We start from the raw sequence: 12,415 nt of genomic DNA, 5'->3' as shown, positions 1-12,415 counted from the left end.
TACCAGACTGTGATCCAAATTCTGGTCCCATTGCAAAAAACCCTCTTGCCAGCAGACAGGGGCACCTCCAGCCAGAGGCTTTGCTGGGGCTGGACCCATCCCTGCATCCCCATCTTCCCTATGACACTTCCTTCCAGACACCAGGGACAGCTTTTACAAGCTGAAAGGACACAAATATTTTCCCAGATTATTTATCTTCTGAGGAAAGGGGGAAAATCCCTGTCCTTCCCAGCTGGCGATGAGCAGATGAGGGGTGGACAGAGTCTAGGGCTCCCCCAGCCCTGCTGGAGATCCAGCCCCACACAAGTAAGGGCAGGATGCAGCGGGGCCAGAGCAGGGAGGATAAATAAAGTCCGGCTTTGCCGTCCTGGCTGGTGGCCACTTCCAACACAAAGTACATTCCGGTCTGGACATAACGAACTGTACCAGCCTCCGCCGGGGAGGGCGGATGGCTGGGGGTGGCTGGGGCTCCTCACCTGCCCCACTCGAACGGGGGTGTCCGGGTGGGAGGGTGCAGGCTGGCACCTCTCTTTTGGGTTGGGTGCGGGGGTGGCAAAGGGTGCAATACCCTCGAGGACGCTCAGCAGCCAGGCTGTGCCCTGCAGTGGAGATGCTCCTGCTAGAGGGGTCTGAGGCCCGAAAACACTCCGGGGAGATCCCCCCCGGGTGCCCTAGTGCTTGCTGGGTGCCCGGGGAGCCCTGGGTTCAGGGCACACCCGGCAGGGATATGTACAAGCAATCCTCGGGCCAGTGCTACGACTGCGTCCCCCCAAGTCCCGCCGGCAGTTCCCGGGGCTTCGCCCCCCGCCTCAGCCCCACCACTCCCGGGAGCCGCAGCCCGGGAGCCCGGAGGAGCCGCCGGGCCGGGCCCTGCCCCTGCCGGGAGCAGCACCGGGCGGGCGGGCGCGGTGCCAGGGCTTGGCGTGGGGACGCGATGTACCGGCTGCGGGAGCTCCAGGAACAGCCTGACTCAGCGGCGGGAGGGGGCGGGGGGGACGGAGGGGGGAGGCGACCGGGCAGGGCCACTGCGGGACCTCCAAGCGGCTGGTCCCGCTCGGGTCCCCTGGCTGGTGAAGACCGGCGTGGCCCCCGGCATCAGCCAGCATTCCCCCAGCGTTCCCCCCAGCAATGCCCCTGGGATCACACCCGCCATCAACCCCCAGCATCAACCCTAACACCCCTTTCAGCATCCCCCAGAGTGCATCCCCAGCAATGCCATGCCACACCACGTATCCCCCCAGTATCTCCTCTCCCACCTATGGGGCTGGCCCGCTCCCCCAGCCCCGCTCACTAGCATTTCAGGGAATTTAATGCTAAAAATACTCATCAAGGGGGATCCGAGCTTGACACCACCCCCACAAAGTGGCTGTAGCAAAGCACCTACTGTCGAGCTCTCACGAGGCTGAGGCAGCCCATCAGCCTCCCCCACCCACCCTCCTCACATCCCTGTATTGCACTAATTAATTCTTCCAGCAGGGCAAATTATTCAGTCTGAGGATTTTTCCACTTGTGCCCTGCTGGACAACATCATGAGGGGCTCATGGAGGTGTGGGGGGTGCCTGGATGTCCTCCAGGGCCACCTCTGCGTCCCCCATGTCCCACTTGCAACCTCCACTACTGCCCCAAGCTGGGCAGTCCTCAGCCCTGGGCTGCTCTGCGATGGGGGAGCCTCCTCAAGAGACCCTACTTCCAGCCCCAAAGCCAACCCTGAGGATGGAGGAGAGACCGAGACCCTCATACCCAGGTTTTGGGACCCCGGGGGCTGTGGTTTGCCTGGAGCAGGTCCCTGCCCTTCACTCAGGTCCTTTCCTGTTCCAACTCCAGGGAAAAGCATCAGAGTGGGAAAAAAGGAGAGTGTCTGACATTGTTCCCTCTGTCACATGCAAAGGCAAAGCCAGAGAGGCAGCTCAACACACACTTTCTTTCTTGGAATGTTTTGCAAGGTTGGGAGTAGGGCATCTTTGCTGGGGATGTCTGCAAAGCTGGGCATTGTGTGGGCACACCACTGAAGATGCAGTGAATTGACGGTGCAGGGACTCCCTAGGAGGGGCAGAGAAGGAGCATCAGTGCATCTGTGCAGAAATTAAAAAGAAATGAAGAAGAAGAAGAGGCAGAAGAAGAGGAAGAGGAAAAGGTGATGTTTTGGAAAAAAAACAGAGTTAAAGCAGTGCAGAGGAGAAGAGGTGAAGGCCAAGGGCTGGCGGAAAGGGGGGAGAGAGGGGGGAGAGGAGCTCGGCTGAGTGAGAACATCCTGTACCCTCGAGTAACAACAGCCAGGGCGGGCGGGGGAGCACAGGGGAGGCAGGAAGGGGGGACACTCAGGCGGGTGAAATGTTCCACACACCTCCCTGGTAAGCAGGGCACCCCATGGGTGAACAGGAGGAGATGGGGTTTGACAGTGGGGTGCAATCCTGATGATGGGGTGAGGCTGGGGAGGGTCTTGGACTGCCCTCCACCCCAACATCCCTTCAGTCTCATACTCCTCATTGCTTTTTAACCAAGGAGGGTTAAACCCCATGCAAAGCACTGAGGGAGGAAGGAGTACCCCAATGCTTGTTCCTCTCCATTACCCGGTATGAAGTATGGTCCCTGCTGGGGGGCTGCATCTCCCACATGTCCTCCCACAAGGAACCTTGCTGCAGCAAAACCTGCCTGCACAAGGATGCCCTGCTCATATCCCCCTTCCCAACTTAGGTTGCCCCTACGCTAGTGTAGGGTCCCCCTGTCCCCAGGACTGGCAGCACCCCACGCACACCAGGGGGTGCACTGATGAGGACGTTCACCTGGTGGCCTCTTGCCAGGGCCACCATTACGATGAGAACAAGACTCTCAAAGCTTTCACCACCCACCACAAGTTTAAAACTAAAATCCAGGTCAGAATTTTCTCCTCTTGCAGCTCTGCCGAGTCAAACTTTCAGGGGCCAGAAGGTCCCCACGCTGCCACAATGGGGACCCTCCAAGCTGTGCCACCCTCCCAGACGTGTCCCTGGTGCTTCTGCAGGTTCAGATCCTCAAGCTGCCAGTCACCGTTTTCCTGGAAAAAAAGTTTCCTACAGCATGTTCTCAGCTGCAAGGTATGGCCCCCAGGCTTTGTGGCCTCCCTACCTGGTGCAGAGCCCCTTGGGGCAGTGGGAAGTGGCACTGGGGGTGCCTGATTGTTGCCATGCCCCCAGGGCAAAAAAACATGCATGAAATCTGCATGAGAGAAGCCAAGAACACTCTCTCTGATGACCCCTTCATCTCCTGCTCCCTTCTCAGCTCTGCCAGATGGGTGCCTCCTCTTCCTCATCCTGCTGTAGTATATCTGTGCTCCCCCCCCATGCCCAAAACATTGACTCCAAGCTGGGCATTGCACCCTGCAGGCTACCCTGCCCAGGGCACAGCTCTGCCGGGGTCAGGGCTTAGGGGATTTGCCACCTCACTGCGAGCCAGGGCTGCTCCCAGCACCATCTCTCCCCAGGTCCATCCTGAATTCCCAAAGCCCCTGCACATCTTTCAGCCAGAGAAGATACCCTACAAGATGCTGATGGAGGTGCTGCATGAGGGTCTCCCATGGCATTTACAACTGCTGCCCCTACAAGGTCCTTTTCAGGGAGGACTCCCACCTGGCTGACCTCTCACCTCCTGGCCACCTCTGCTCACCCTGAGGAGGAGGTGCAGGCATGGTCATCCAGAGCCCACAGTGTGGCATGACATGGGAGGTGGACATGACCACCAAACACCTTGAGCACCCACAGCTTCAACAACCCCTGCAAGTTCCTCTTCCCTAGTAAAAAACCTTTTCTAGGAAATGTTTCCAATCAGAGCAGCCACAGCAGGAAATAAAACAAGTCCAGCACAACCAAAGTATCTCCCTCATATCCTGGGGCTGCTGCATCTTCCTCTCCCCCGTGCCCCCTTTGCTAACACTACCCCTGAGCAGAGCTCACCCCATGGCTCTCTGCTGACCTAGACCAGATTATTATATGATTGCACACACATATAGGTAAAACTATCATGTCCCTGTGGCTTTTTTCAGGACCTTCTGGCCCTGTTGTCCCCATCCCGGGCCAGGGGGCCTGCGCCGAGTGAAAACGCTGGCTTGCAGCTCAGCAGAAGCTGCTCTTTACTCAAAGTCTCCCACAGCCAGATCCAGGGATCCCTAGGAAGGGGAAAGGCAGGGTGGCAGGGGCAGGGACTCCAGGGGGTCTCTTTCTTCACCGCCTGTAGAAGCCCCGGGGGTCCTTGCAGATGCCGAAGTTGGTGTTGGTAACGGAGCCCACGATGGTCTTATCAGCATCACAGGTCAAGCCACTCTCACAGGGACACTTGTAATAGACCTCATAGATGTTCTGCAGGGAACCAAGACACAGTGCAGTGTGGGGGACATGCCCCCATCCCCAGCCACCCCTGGGAGCAGGAAAGTACATACCCTTGGGGTGCATTCCTGGAACTCGGCTGCCTTCGGTGCACATCGAGCCATGCTGAGGCTACTGACCCGGTGGCAGCAGCCACTCTTGCACTGGACACTCTGCAGGCACAGCTCCCCAATCTCCTGCATGACAAGGCAGGGCTTGAGCACCAGGTCCCTCTCTGTCCCCCTTTGATCCCCCCCTAGCTGTGGGCCCAGGGGGTTTGGGTGGGTGTCAAACACCAGCTCTGCCTTTCAGCTCAGGGTCAGCACCACTGCCAGCATGCCTGAGTCTCCCAGTCTGCAGCATTTCCTCAGTCTGGCCCAAAATGCCACCCATTGAAGTGCTGTTTTTGTGGGGCTCACGGGAGTAGGGCTGAGACACCAGAGGAAAGCATCTCCCCTCCCCAGTCCCTGTGAGCCACCCAGGGTGGGGGTTCTGTCTGGCTCAGGCAGCTGAGAGCTTTAGTTTCATTCGCTCTATGACTTCCCTATTCCTTTACACAGCTGCTTTTCCGGGCTCCAAGATCTCTCACAACTCTGGAAAACCCAGCACGTCATCCCCACCTGCCTCAGTTTTCCCAGACACAATAAGTTTTGCTCTTGGTGTCTGCATCCATCATCCTGGGGGTCCCTCAAATAACTGCTGCCGGAGGCCAAAGCACCGCAGACACCTCCAACCCTCCATGCACTGTGTGCCCCACTGCAGCACTGGAGTAACCCCCAGTGTGCCAAGATCATGGTTAGTCTCCTCTTACCAAGTTGAAGATGAGCCCTCGTTCCTGCTGTGCTGACAGGGCTGGGGCCAGGAGCATCAGGGCCAGGAGCAGGCAGGCAGGCACCACGTTGGCCATGGTGGGCTCCCTTGTGCCTCCACCATGGGGCCAGCAGGCACTTTATAGCCGGTGTCTCCATCAGCTGACGTGGCCGCTCCTATCACATCTCAATTCGTGGCATTAGGGCAGTGCTGCACCGCCCAGGGCAGGGAAACAGTGATGCCTGTGCTACCAGTGCTACCAGCTCCCATTCCCAGGTGACTGTCCCTTGCTGGCGATGTCAACCTGCCCTTTGGCAGCTCCTTTGGCCAAAGTGAATGCAAAGTAATGGCACTCCTATGCTTCCAGTCCTCCCTCCTCTCCCTCACCTTGCAACAGCGAGCTGTGGAGCTGAGGTTCTCTGAAATGCCCTCCTTGCTGGGCTCTGCTGGGGGGTTCTCAGGTAAAGTGAGGGCTGGTGCCATGGTAGGAGCTCTGTTCCATGAGAAAGTGCCCGCCACCAGATCCTCCATCACTCAAATGGTATGATCACAGATGCCAAGAAACCCAAGCATACAAGAGAGAGCTCGGCCCCCTGCAAGCATCCTGCTGGCCTTTCTCAGTGCTCCAGAGCTCACTAACGTCCCCAGCCCATGGGCCAGAACCTCACCCTGCCCTGCCAAATATTTGCTCTATGTTTAAGTGCTTGGGGGCTGCAGCTGATGAAAGGAAAACAGCCCTGGGAACAGCACAGCTTTTCATGCTTGGCTGTTCTCAGCAATGATTAATGGCCAGGCAGCCCTGATCTTTGACAGCTGCAGGGGTGATGCCGAGGATGACGCTGGCTATGGCTGTCACGCTGGCGTGTGGCATCCAGTCCTCATGACAGGAGCTGAACCTGTGTGGTCTCTCGGGATGTGAGGCAGATGTGGCTCCTGGAGAGAGGTCCCAAGGTGGCTGCAAGTGCCTGCAACCTGTCAGGGCAGGCTCTAGGGCTGCCCATGCTCCTCTGGCATGGGGACATGGGAACATGGGGATTGGGCAGAGACCTGGCCCTACCACAGGTGCTGGCTGACACTCTGGTGTGTCCTTGTAGCAGGATAAGCCATTTCCCTTTCTGCCGTGAAACTGTGGGGATGGTCCCCTGCCTGCTTGCAGCCCCAGTCAGCCCTGGAGCTGGTGGTGATATCTGAGTTTTGAGATGGAACAAGAACTAACAATTTTTACAGAGGAATGTACCGTAGAAACTACATATAGCTGAGCCAAGTGATTTAAAGGGGCTAACTAAGCAAAGTAAAGAAACAATAAAGAAGGGAACTGAGGCAGCCAGCCAAACAACACCCAGTTCCTCTATAACCAGGTGTATTGTCTTGAAGTTCATAAGGCAGTTACTTGGAACTTTGGGGGTTCCAGACATGGACAACCAACAGAGATCACTGATGAAGCCCCTCAAAGACCTTATAGGGATATGTATGCATGCTAAAAAGCGTTGAGAAATGTCATAAATATGCAACAAGAATGCAGGGAACGAAAAATGAATAATCATGTAACACTGACATATAAGCTGTAGTGAAGATGATACCTCTGTGTGCACTTCAGTGAACTGATTCCCGGGGCAGTGCTGTGATTATACAGCGCATTGTAATAAAGAATGCCTGGCTTCTAAAACTCACAAATTGACTCTTAAAGGTTTCTTTAAGAGCCAATTTTAGGCTACAATGGGGGGTCAAAGGGCCTGCAGTCCACCACCCCAATGATGCAGCACCCTATGTACTCCCCACCAGTGGGGGAAGACCCTTGTGACACGGGCTGGGAGGCCGGAAGGGAGCAGCCAAGGAGGCACAGAATTTGGGACATATCCTAGGGCACACAGCAGAGCCTGATGGGATCCCAAGGCTAATGGCACAGCCCTTGGCACATTCTGGAGCACATACTGGGGGGCAAGACACATCCCAGGGTGCATCCCAACATGCATCCTGGGGCATGTGGCACATCCTGGGACACATCCAGGGGTACACAGTGCAGCTCAGCACATCCTGCCACACATCCTGGGTGTGCATGGCACATTGCAGGGCACACAGCACGTTTCTGGGGCAAGGCGGGGGATAGAGTGCACCCCTGAGTGCACAGCAGGGCACAGGGTGCAACTCTGGTGCACAGCCCAGGGTGCGTCGCAGGGCAGATCCTAGGGTGCACATTGGGGATATCTGGCTTATCCTAAGGTGCATGGTAGGGCATACGGTGGAGGCAAAGGGCAAATCCCGAGAGAGCATTCCAGGGACACAGGGCACACCCTCGGGGCACATTCCGGGGGCCCATCCCAGAAGCGCATCCCTCGAGCCGCGCCGCCCGCCTCCTGCCGCGCCCTCCCCGGCTCAGGGGGCGGGGGTCGTGCCGGCTCCTCCCGGGTCCTCCCCGGCTCGTTGGGGGTGTGTGGGAGGTCTCACCGCCACCGCCCCCCGGGGCGGTCCAGCCGCTGCCGCTGCCGGGCGGGGCCGCTCCGGGCGCCCCGGGAGCGGGGCCGGGACGGGAGCCCCGCCATGTCCAAGCTGCTGCCGGCTCAGGAAGCGGCCCGGATCTACCATACCAACTACGTGAGGAATGCGCGGGCCATGGGAGTGCTCTGGGCCCTCTTTACCCTCTGCTTCTCCATCCTGATGGTGGTGACCTTCATCCAGCCGTACTGGATCGGCGACAGCATCGACACGCCGCAGGCCGGCTACTTCGGCCTCTTCTCCTACTGCATCGGCAACGCGCTCACCGGGGAGCTCATCTGCAAGGGCAGCCCCCTCGACTTCGGCACCATCCCTTCCAGTGCCTTCAAAACTGCCATGTTCTTCGTAGGCATATCCACCTTCCTCATAATTGGCTCCATCCTCTGCTTCAGCCTCTTCTTCTTCTGTAACGCAGCCACTGTCTATAAAGTGTGTGCCTGGATGCAGCTGGCAGCAGGTGAGCAGGGCTGGGGCGATGCACGGGAGGGGCCGGGAGCTGCCAATGATCCGACCAGAGCCGCTTTTCCCTTTTTGCCCCCACCTCGACCCTGCTGAGAGCGGGGCTGGCCTGTAAAGAGACACCTGTGTCACCTTCATGCCATTTGCTCTCCCTTACTGGTTACCAGTGTGGAGTTTGTAGTAAGTAAAGCCTGTCAGAGCAGCTGAGACACAGCAGACTCACTGCATGTTGGGCGATGCGTCCCCCTGGGTGCTGCTGCTGCAGCAAAACCGCGTGGCACCTACGGCCCGGCCCCTGCTTGGCTCCACTTACCTGGAGGAGCTTCCCTCCAGCCAGCGCTCCTGCTCAGCCCCACTGTGCAGCGAGCTCGTGGCTTTGGAGTATCAGTTGAGAGCACAAAAACCCCGCAGGACTGGGGCATGGAGCTCCCTGCTGTGTTTGGAATCCTGAAGGAATTAAGCAGGGAGACAGTGATAACATTTGCTGGGCTATTTTAATAACTCTGTGAGCTCAGGGAATAATGTACTAGGAAGATCAAGAGGAGGAGGAGACTGACTTGGTATGACTTGGTACCATCACTTGCATTTTCCTACTTTTCTGCTCACCCCTGTGGATCTCCAGCCTTCCCCACCTCTCTCCCAATGCACTTGAGACACCTGGTAACCCAGCTCCTGTTTTTGATCAAAGCCTCAGCTGAAACCCAACCCAGCCCTTTGCTGCTCCTGAATCATTCATGCCACAGCTCCCACGGAAGGGACAGCCCAGCTGACACCCCGTGAGACGTCCATCAGGGTTTCTCCAGCTCCCAGCTAAAGAAGCGAGCTCAAGCAAAGATTTAGATAAGAGGCTTGGGGCAGCTCAGCATCCTGGGGAGCTGAACTGGAGCAGGGAAAGGCTTTGCTGTGGTATGTGGGGCTTTTACCTGTATTTATTTTGTTTTGGATGGGGGAAGAGAAACATGTCACAGGCAGAACTGGTCAGGTGCTGCTGCATTTTAGGAATTACTTTACAAAGGGGGCGGGCTTAGAGAGGATTCACTTCCTGGCCTTTGCTGTGTACCAGGGTGCATTTTCACAGAAATTATTTCATTCCAGCTTTCCCCATTTCTCTGTGCCTCTCCTCTCAGTTAGTTACAGGGAAGATTAATTAAATACAGAATAAACCAGCTGCTTTTCAGTGAAGAGAAATCTTCCCTGCAGACCAAGGAAGCTGCCTGCTCGCCTTGCTGCTCGCTTGTCCCCAAGCCAAGGAAAAAGAAAACATCGGAAAAGGACAAAGCAACTGCCTCAAAAGTCTTTTCTGGTTTACTGAGCACCCAGTGACAGAGAAGAGGCACTGGTGTGGGGCAAGGTGCATCTCACTGCTGCAGGAGGCTGCAGATGTCCAAGAGGGGCATGGACAAACATCTGCTTGTCCAGAGGTCCCACCATGGGGTTGTTTCTTGTGTGAGAGGAGTTGGGAACAGCCCTGCATCTGCACCAAAACACATAAAACACGAATTACTTCCATGCTCTGCACCAAGATAACAGTGGAGGATGTGAAAGGCCTCTGTTAATCATGTCCCAAAGCATTATAGATGAACTTGCCTCTTATCCCAAGCCCGGTCACTTTTCTTGTCCAGTAAATACAACAGTTTTTCTGGCATGTTGGGAGGGAAAAAAAAGTACTTCCAAGCTTTTGGAACAGGAGCTTCAACAGCCTGCCAGCACCAAGGTTGTTGCAACTCTCGTGGCAAAGCTGCAAAGGTGACATGCTGAGGGCCCTGGGGCCAGGCTGGATCAGCTGTTGAGGTCGTGGGTACACTGAGAACAATCACAGGAGGAGCTGACGTGTTGTGGCTGGGCTGGAACCACTACAGCTGAACAAGCAGAATTAATCTGCCTGCAAAGCTGCTGCTGACACCAGCTCTAACTTAGCAAACCCTAAGCTGAAATCAGCTACTTACAGGGTACTAGGAAAGTTCACCATCTTGCACAGACTAAACCCATTCCAGTTTTGTTTGGAGAAAACATTCCTTTGAAGTGACATGGCCAAGGATGCATGCAGAGGCAGGAGAGATGTTGCCTGGGCAACAGAGTGATGGGAGATGCTGGTGCAGCATGTCCTTGACTTGTGGGAAGGCAGCATACTGTATCCTGCTCCTCCCCAGCTGTGGAACAGAGCAGAGCCCACAGTGATGGGCAACCACAGGACCCCTGTAAGCCTGGCAAACCAGTCTCTAGTGCCTTATCTGTCTGTAGTGCTGCGTTTGCAGCCATGCTCCTCCACCTCCCAGTATCAGCTCAGGATGCAACTTGTGGCCACTGTAATGTCCCCCAATGGAAACGTGTGTCCCTCTCCCTGCAGCTACTGGGCTGATGATTGGCTGCCTGATCTACCCTGACGGCTGGGACTCGAGCGAGGTGAAGCGCCTGTGTGGGGACAAGACAGACAAATACACGCTGGGTGCCTGCACCGTGCGCTGGGCCTACATCCTCTGCATCATTGGCATCCTCGACGCTCTCATACTGTCCTTCCTGGCCTTTGTGCTGGGGAACCGGCAGGACAACCTCCTCCCATCCGATTTCAAAGTGGAAAATAAAGGTAAAGACAGCTAGGGCTGAGCTCTGGGGTCCTGTCCTGCTGCAGTGTTTCAACCACCCAGCTCATTGCTGTTATTTGGGAGGATGCTGGCTTCCTTCCTGGCATAGTCATCACACTGCTTCATAGGGATGGAGAGCCAGCAGCAGGCAGAAGACTGATGGAGAACAAGGCAGGAGGCCAAATGGACCCATACTAACTTTCACAGGCATGGGGCTTTCTCCTCATCCTGTTTTAAATTGTTTTCTCACTTTTTGAAAACAAACCCGTAAAACACACCCAGTACTTTTGAGTTTTATACCACACCCCATTAACACTGTAATTATCTTCTTGTTTTACAGAAGAGGGAAATGACTGACAGAGCTCATTACCACGTAAGTGATACCCACAGACTTTTAATGTTTCTTCCCAGCACACATAACGTTGCTGTTGTATTCTGATTACTAAACGATTGACAACTGGTTTTGGTGCTATAGTCACATTGGTTTTATTTGTGGTTAGAGAGGAAATAGTCTTTGCTTTGCATCCCAGAACTGGGAAAACATAAACCCTTGCCAAATGATGAAATAACACAAGCTTAAAATTTGAAGTCATACTCCATTTGGCAACAGCTGACTTATTCTTTTTGTTCCCAGGGAGACCCAGAGCTCTTCTTTCATCAGCTCTTTTCTTTAAAGTGACTTTTCTAGGAGATTTAAACTTACCAAATTCTGTGGATTTTCTACAACTGTTTTCTTCACCCATGGGGCTGCTCTTGGCTCACAGCTCTCGTGGAGTTTATTTGATGGGAAGAGCCCAAACTGGACATGGGGTCATCAGCAAGATGGGTCCTGGGCAAGAGGGGAATGACAGTGATTTGCTGCTTTTTTTGTGGGGTTTGTACACCTTCTTTCAAGGAAATTACTTATGAATAAAAAGTAAAATAAAAATCAGTGTTTTGGATTTTGTGTTAGTCTGCTCAGGGCAGAGGGAACCCTCTGTCATGTCCCAGATTGCACTTTTACTTGAAAAATATGATGACAGCCAATTCCTACCTGAGCGGTAAATCAGTTTCCCACTCTATGCAACAATAACCAAAAGGGCAGTTTCCCGGGAAAAGAAAAACCAAACAACAAAACCAAAACCCAGTCTGCTGGGCTGTAGCAGGCCTGTAACAGCACCTGCAAACCACAGCAGATGGTGCCATCATAACTTGATTTAGCCATCATCTCTCATCCCATCCAACACCCACCCACAGCAGCCTGTGGCACAGTCCATTTCTGCAGAAGATAAAGCAGAACATTATCCTGTCCAGCTCTTACCTTGTCAGAACCCAAAATTAGTCTACATTTTGATTTCTACTTGCTGTAATGTGTTGGTTCCTGTAGCAGTCAATTCAATTCAGTTCCAACAAGTACCTTACAATTTTATGTTTCCTTCTAAAAAAGTGTCTGGGAAGGTTTTGTTAATATTCTTGGCTAGGGAAGACAGCAGAGATACGACAAACTTAAGGAAAAATGTATTTTAGAATGGAAAAATTCCAGCAGAGTTGTCCTGCTATTTATTACTCTTCCCCCCTTTCTGAAACAGATCACAATACCAGCAACAAAATCCTCACCTACACCATCTCCCTCTGTCTCATTCTGGAAATCACTCACTATTGAAGCAAATTTCATCCACGGGCCACTGACTCAGAAAGAACAGACCTACAGAGGGAATGTATGAAGACTAGGGTTCAGTTATTAAATGATCTGTT

The 12,415-nt window shown here is 54.5% G+C and overlaps 2 protein-coding genes and 1 long non-coding RNA gene across 4 annotated transcripts in view; 2 read left to right on the top strand and 1 right to left on the bottom strand.

Moving 5' to 3' along the window:
• Positions 1-4,158: 4,158 nt before the first annotated feature.
• Positions 4,159-5,652, bottom strand: CLPS (colipase). Its single transcript, XM_017835785.1, has 3 exons — positions 5,149-5,652; positions 4,412-4,534; positions 4,159-4,331 (listed from the first exon to the last, which is right to left on the bottom strand). Exons 1-3 carry the CDS (start codon positions 5,242-5,244, stop codon positions 4,197-4,199), a joined length of 354 nt encoding a protein of 117 aa, XP_017691274.1. The 5' UTR covers positions 5,245-5,652; the 3' UTR covers positions 4,159-4,196.
• A 769-nt stretch (positions 5,653-6,421) lies between these two features.
• The window catches only part of LOC108507637, a 9,048-nt gene continuing 3,054 nt past the window's right edge, over positions 6,422-12,415 (top strand). The window contains exon 1 of the long non-coding RNA XR_001878208.1: positions 6,422-6,505. This is a non-coding gene — a long non-coding RNA (uncharacterized LOC108507637). The remainder of the gene's footprint in view (positions 6,506-12,415) is intronic.
• On the top strand, positions 7,650-11,622 carry LHFPL5 (lipoma HMGIC fusion partner-like 5). 2 transcript variants are annotated; one of them, XM_017835784.1, is made up of 4 exons: positions 7,650-8,097; positions 10,447-10,683; positions 11,022-11,054; positions 11,320-11,622. In XM_017835784.1, exons 1-3 carry the CDS (start codon positions 7,686-7,688, stop codon positions 11,036-11,038), a joined length of 666 nt encoding a protein of 221 aa, XP_017691273.1. In that variant the 5' UTR covers positions 7,650-7,685; the 3' UTR covers positions 11,039-11,054; positions 11,320-11,622. The 2 variants fall into 2 exon arrangements, with proteins under 2 accessions (XP_017691273.1, XP_017691272.1); XM_017835783.1 differs by having other exon boundaries at positions 11,316-11,622.

Source organism: Lepidothrix coronata, unplaced genomic scaffold, assembly GCF_001604755.1.
Source record: "Lepidothrix coronata isolate B3197 unplaced genomic scaffold, Lepidothrix_coronata-1.0 Scaffold263, whole genome shotgun sequence".
Classification (NCBI taxonomy): domain Eukaryota; kingdom Metazoa; phylum Chordata; class Aves; order Passeriformes; family Pipridae; genus Lepidothrix; species Lepidothrix coronata.
This window is presented reverse-complemented; position numbering and strand designations above follow the sequence as displayed.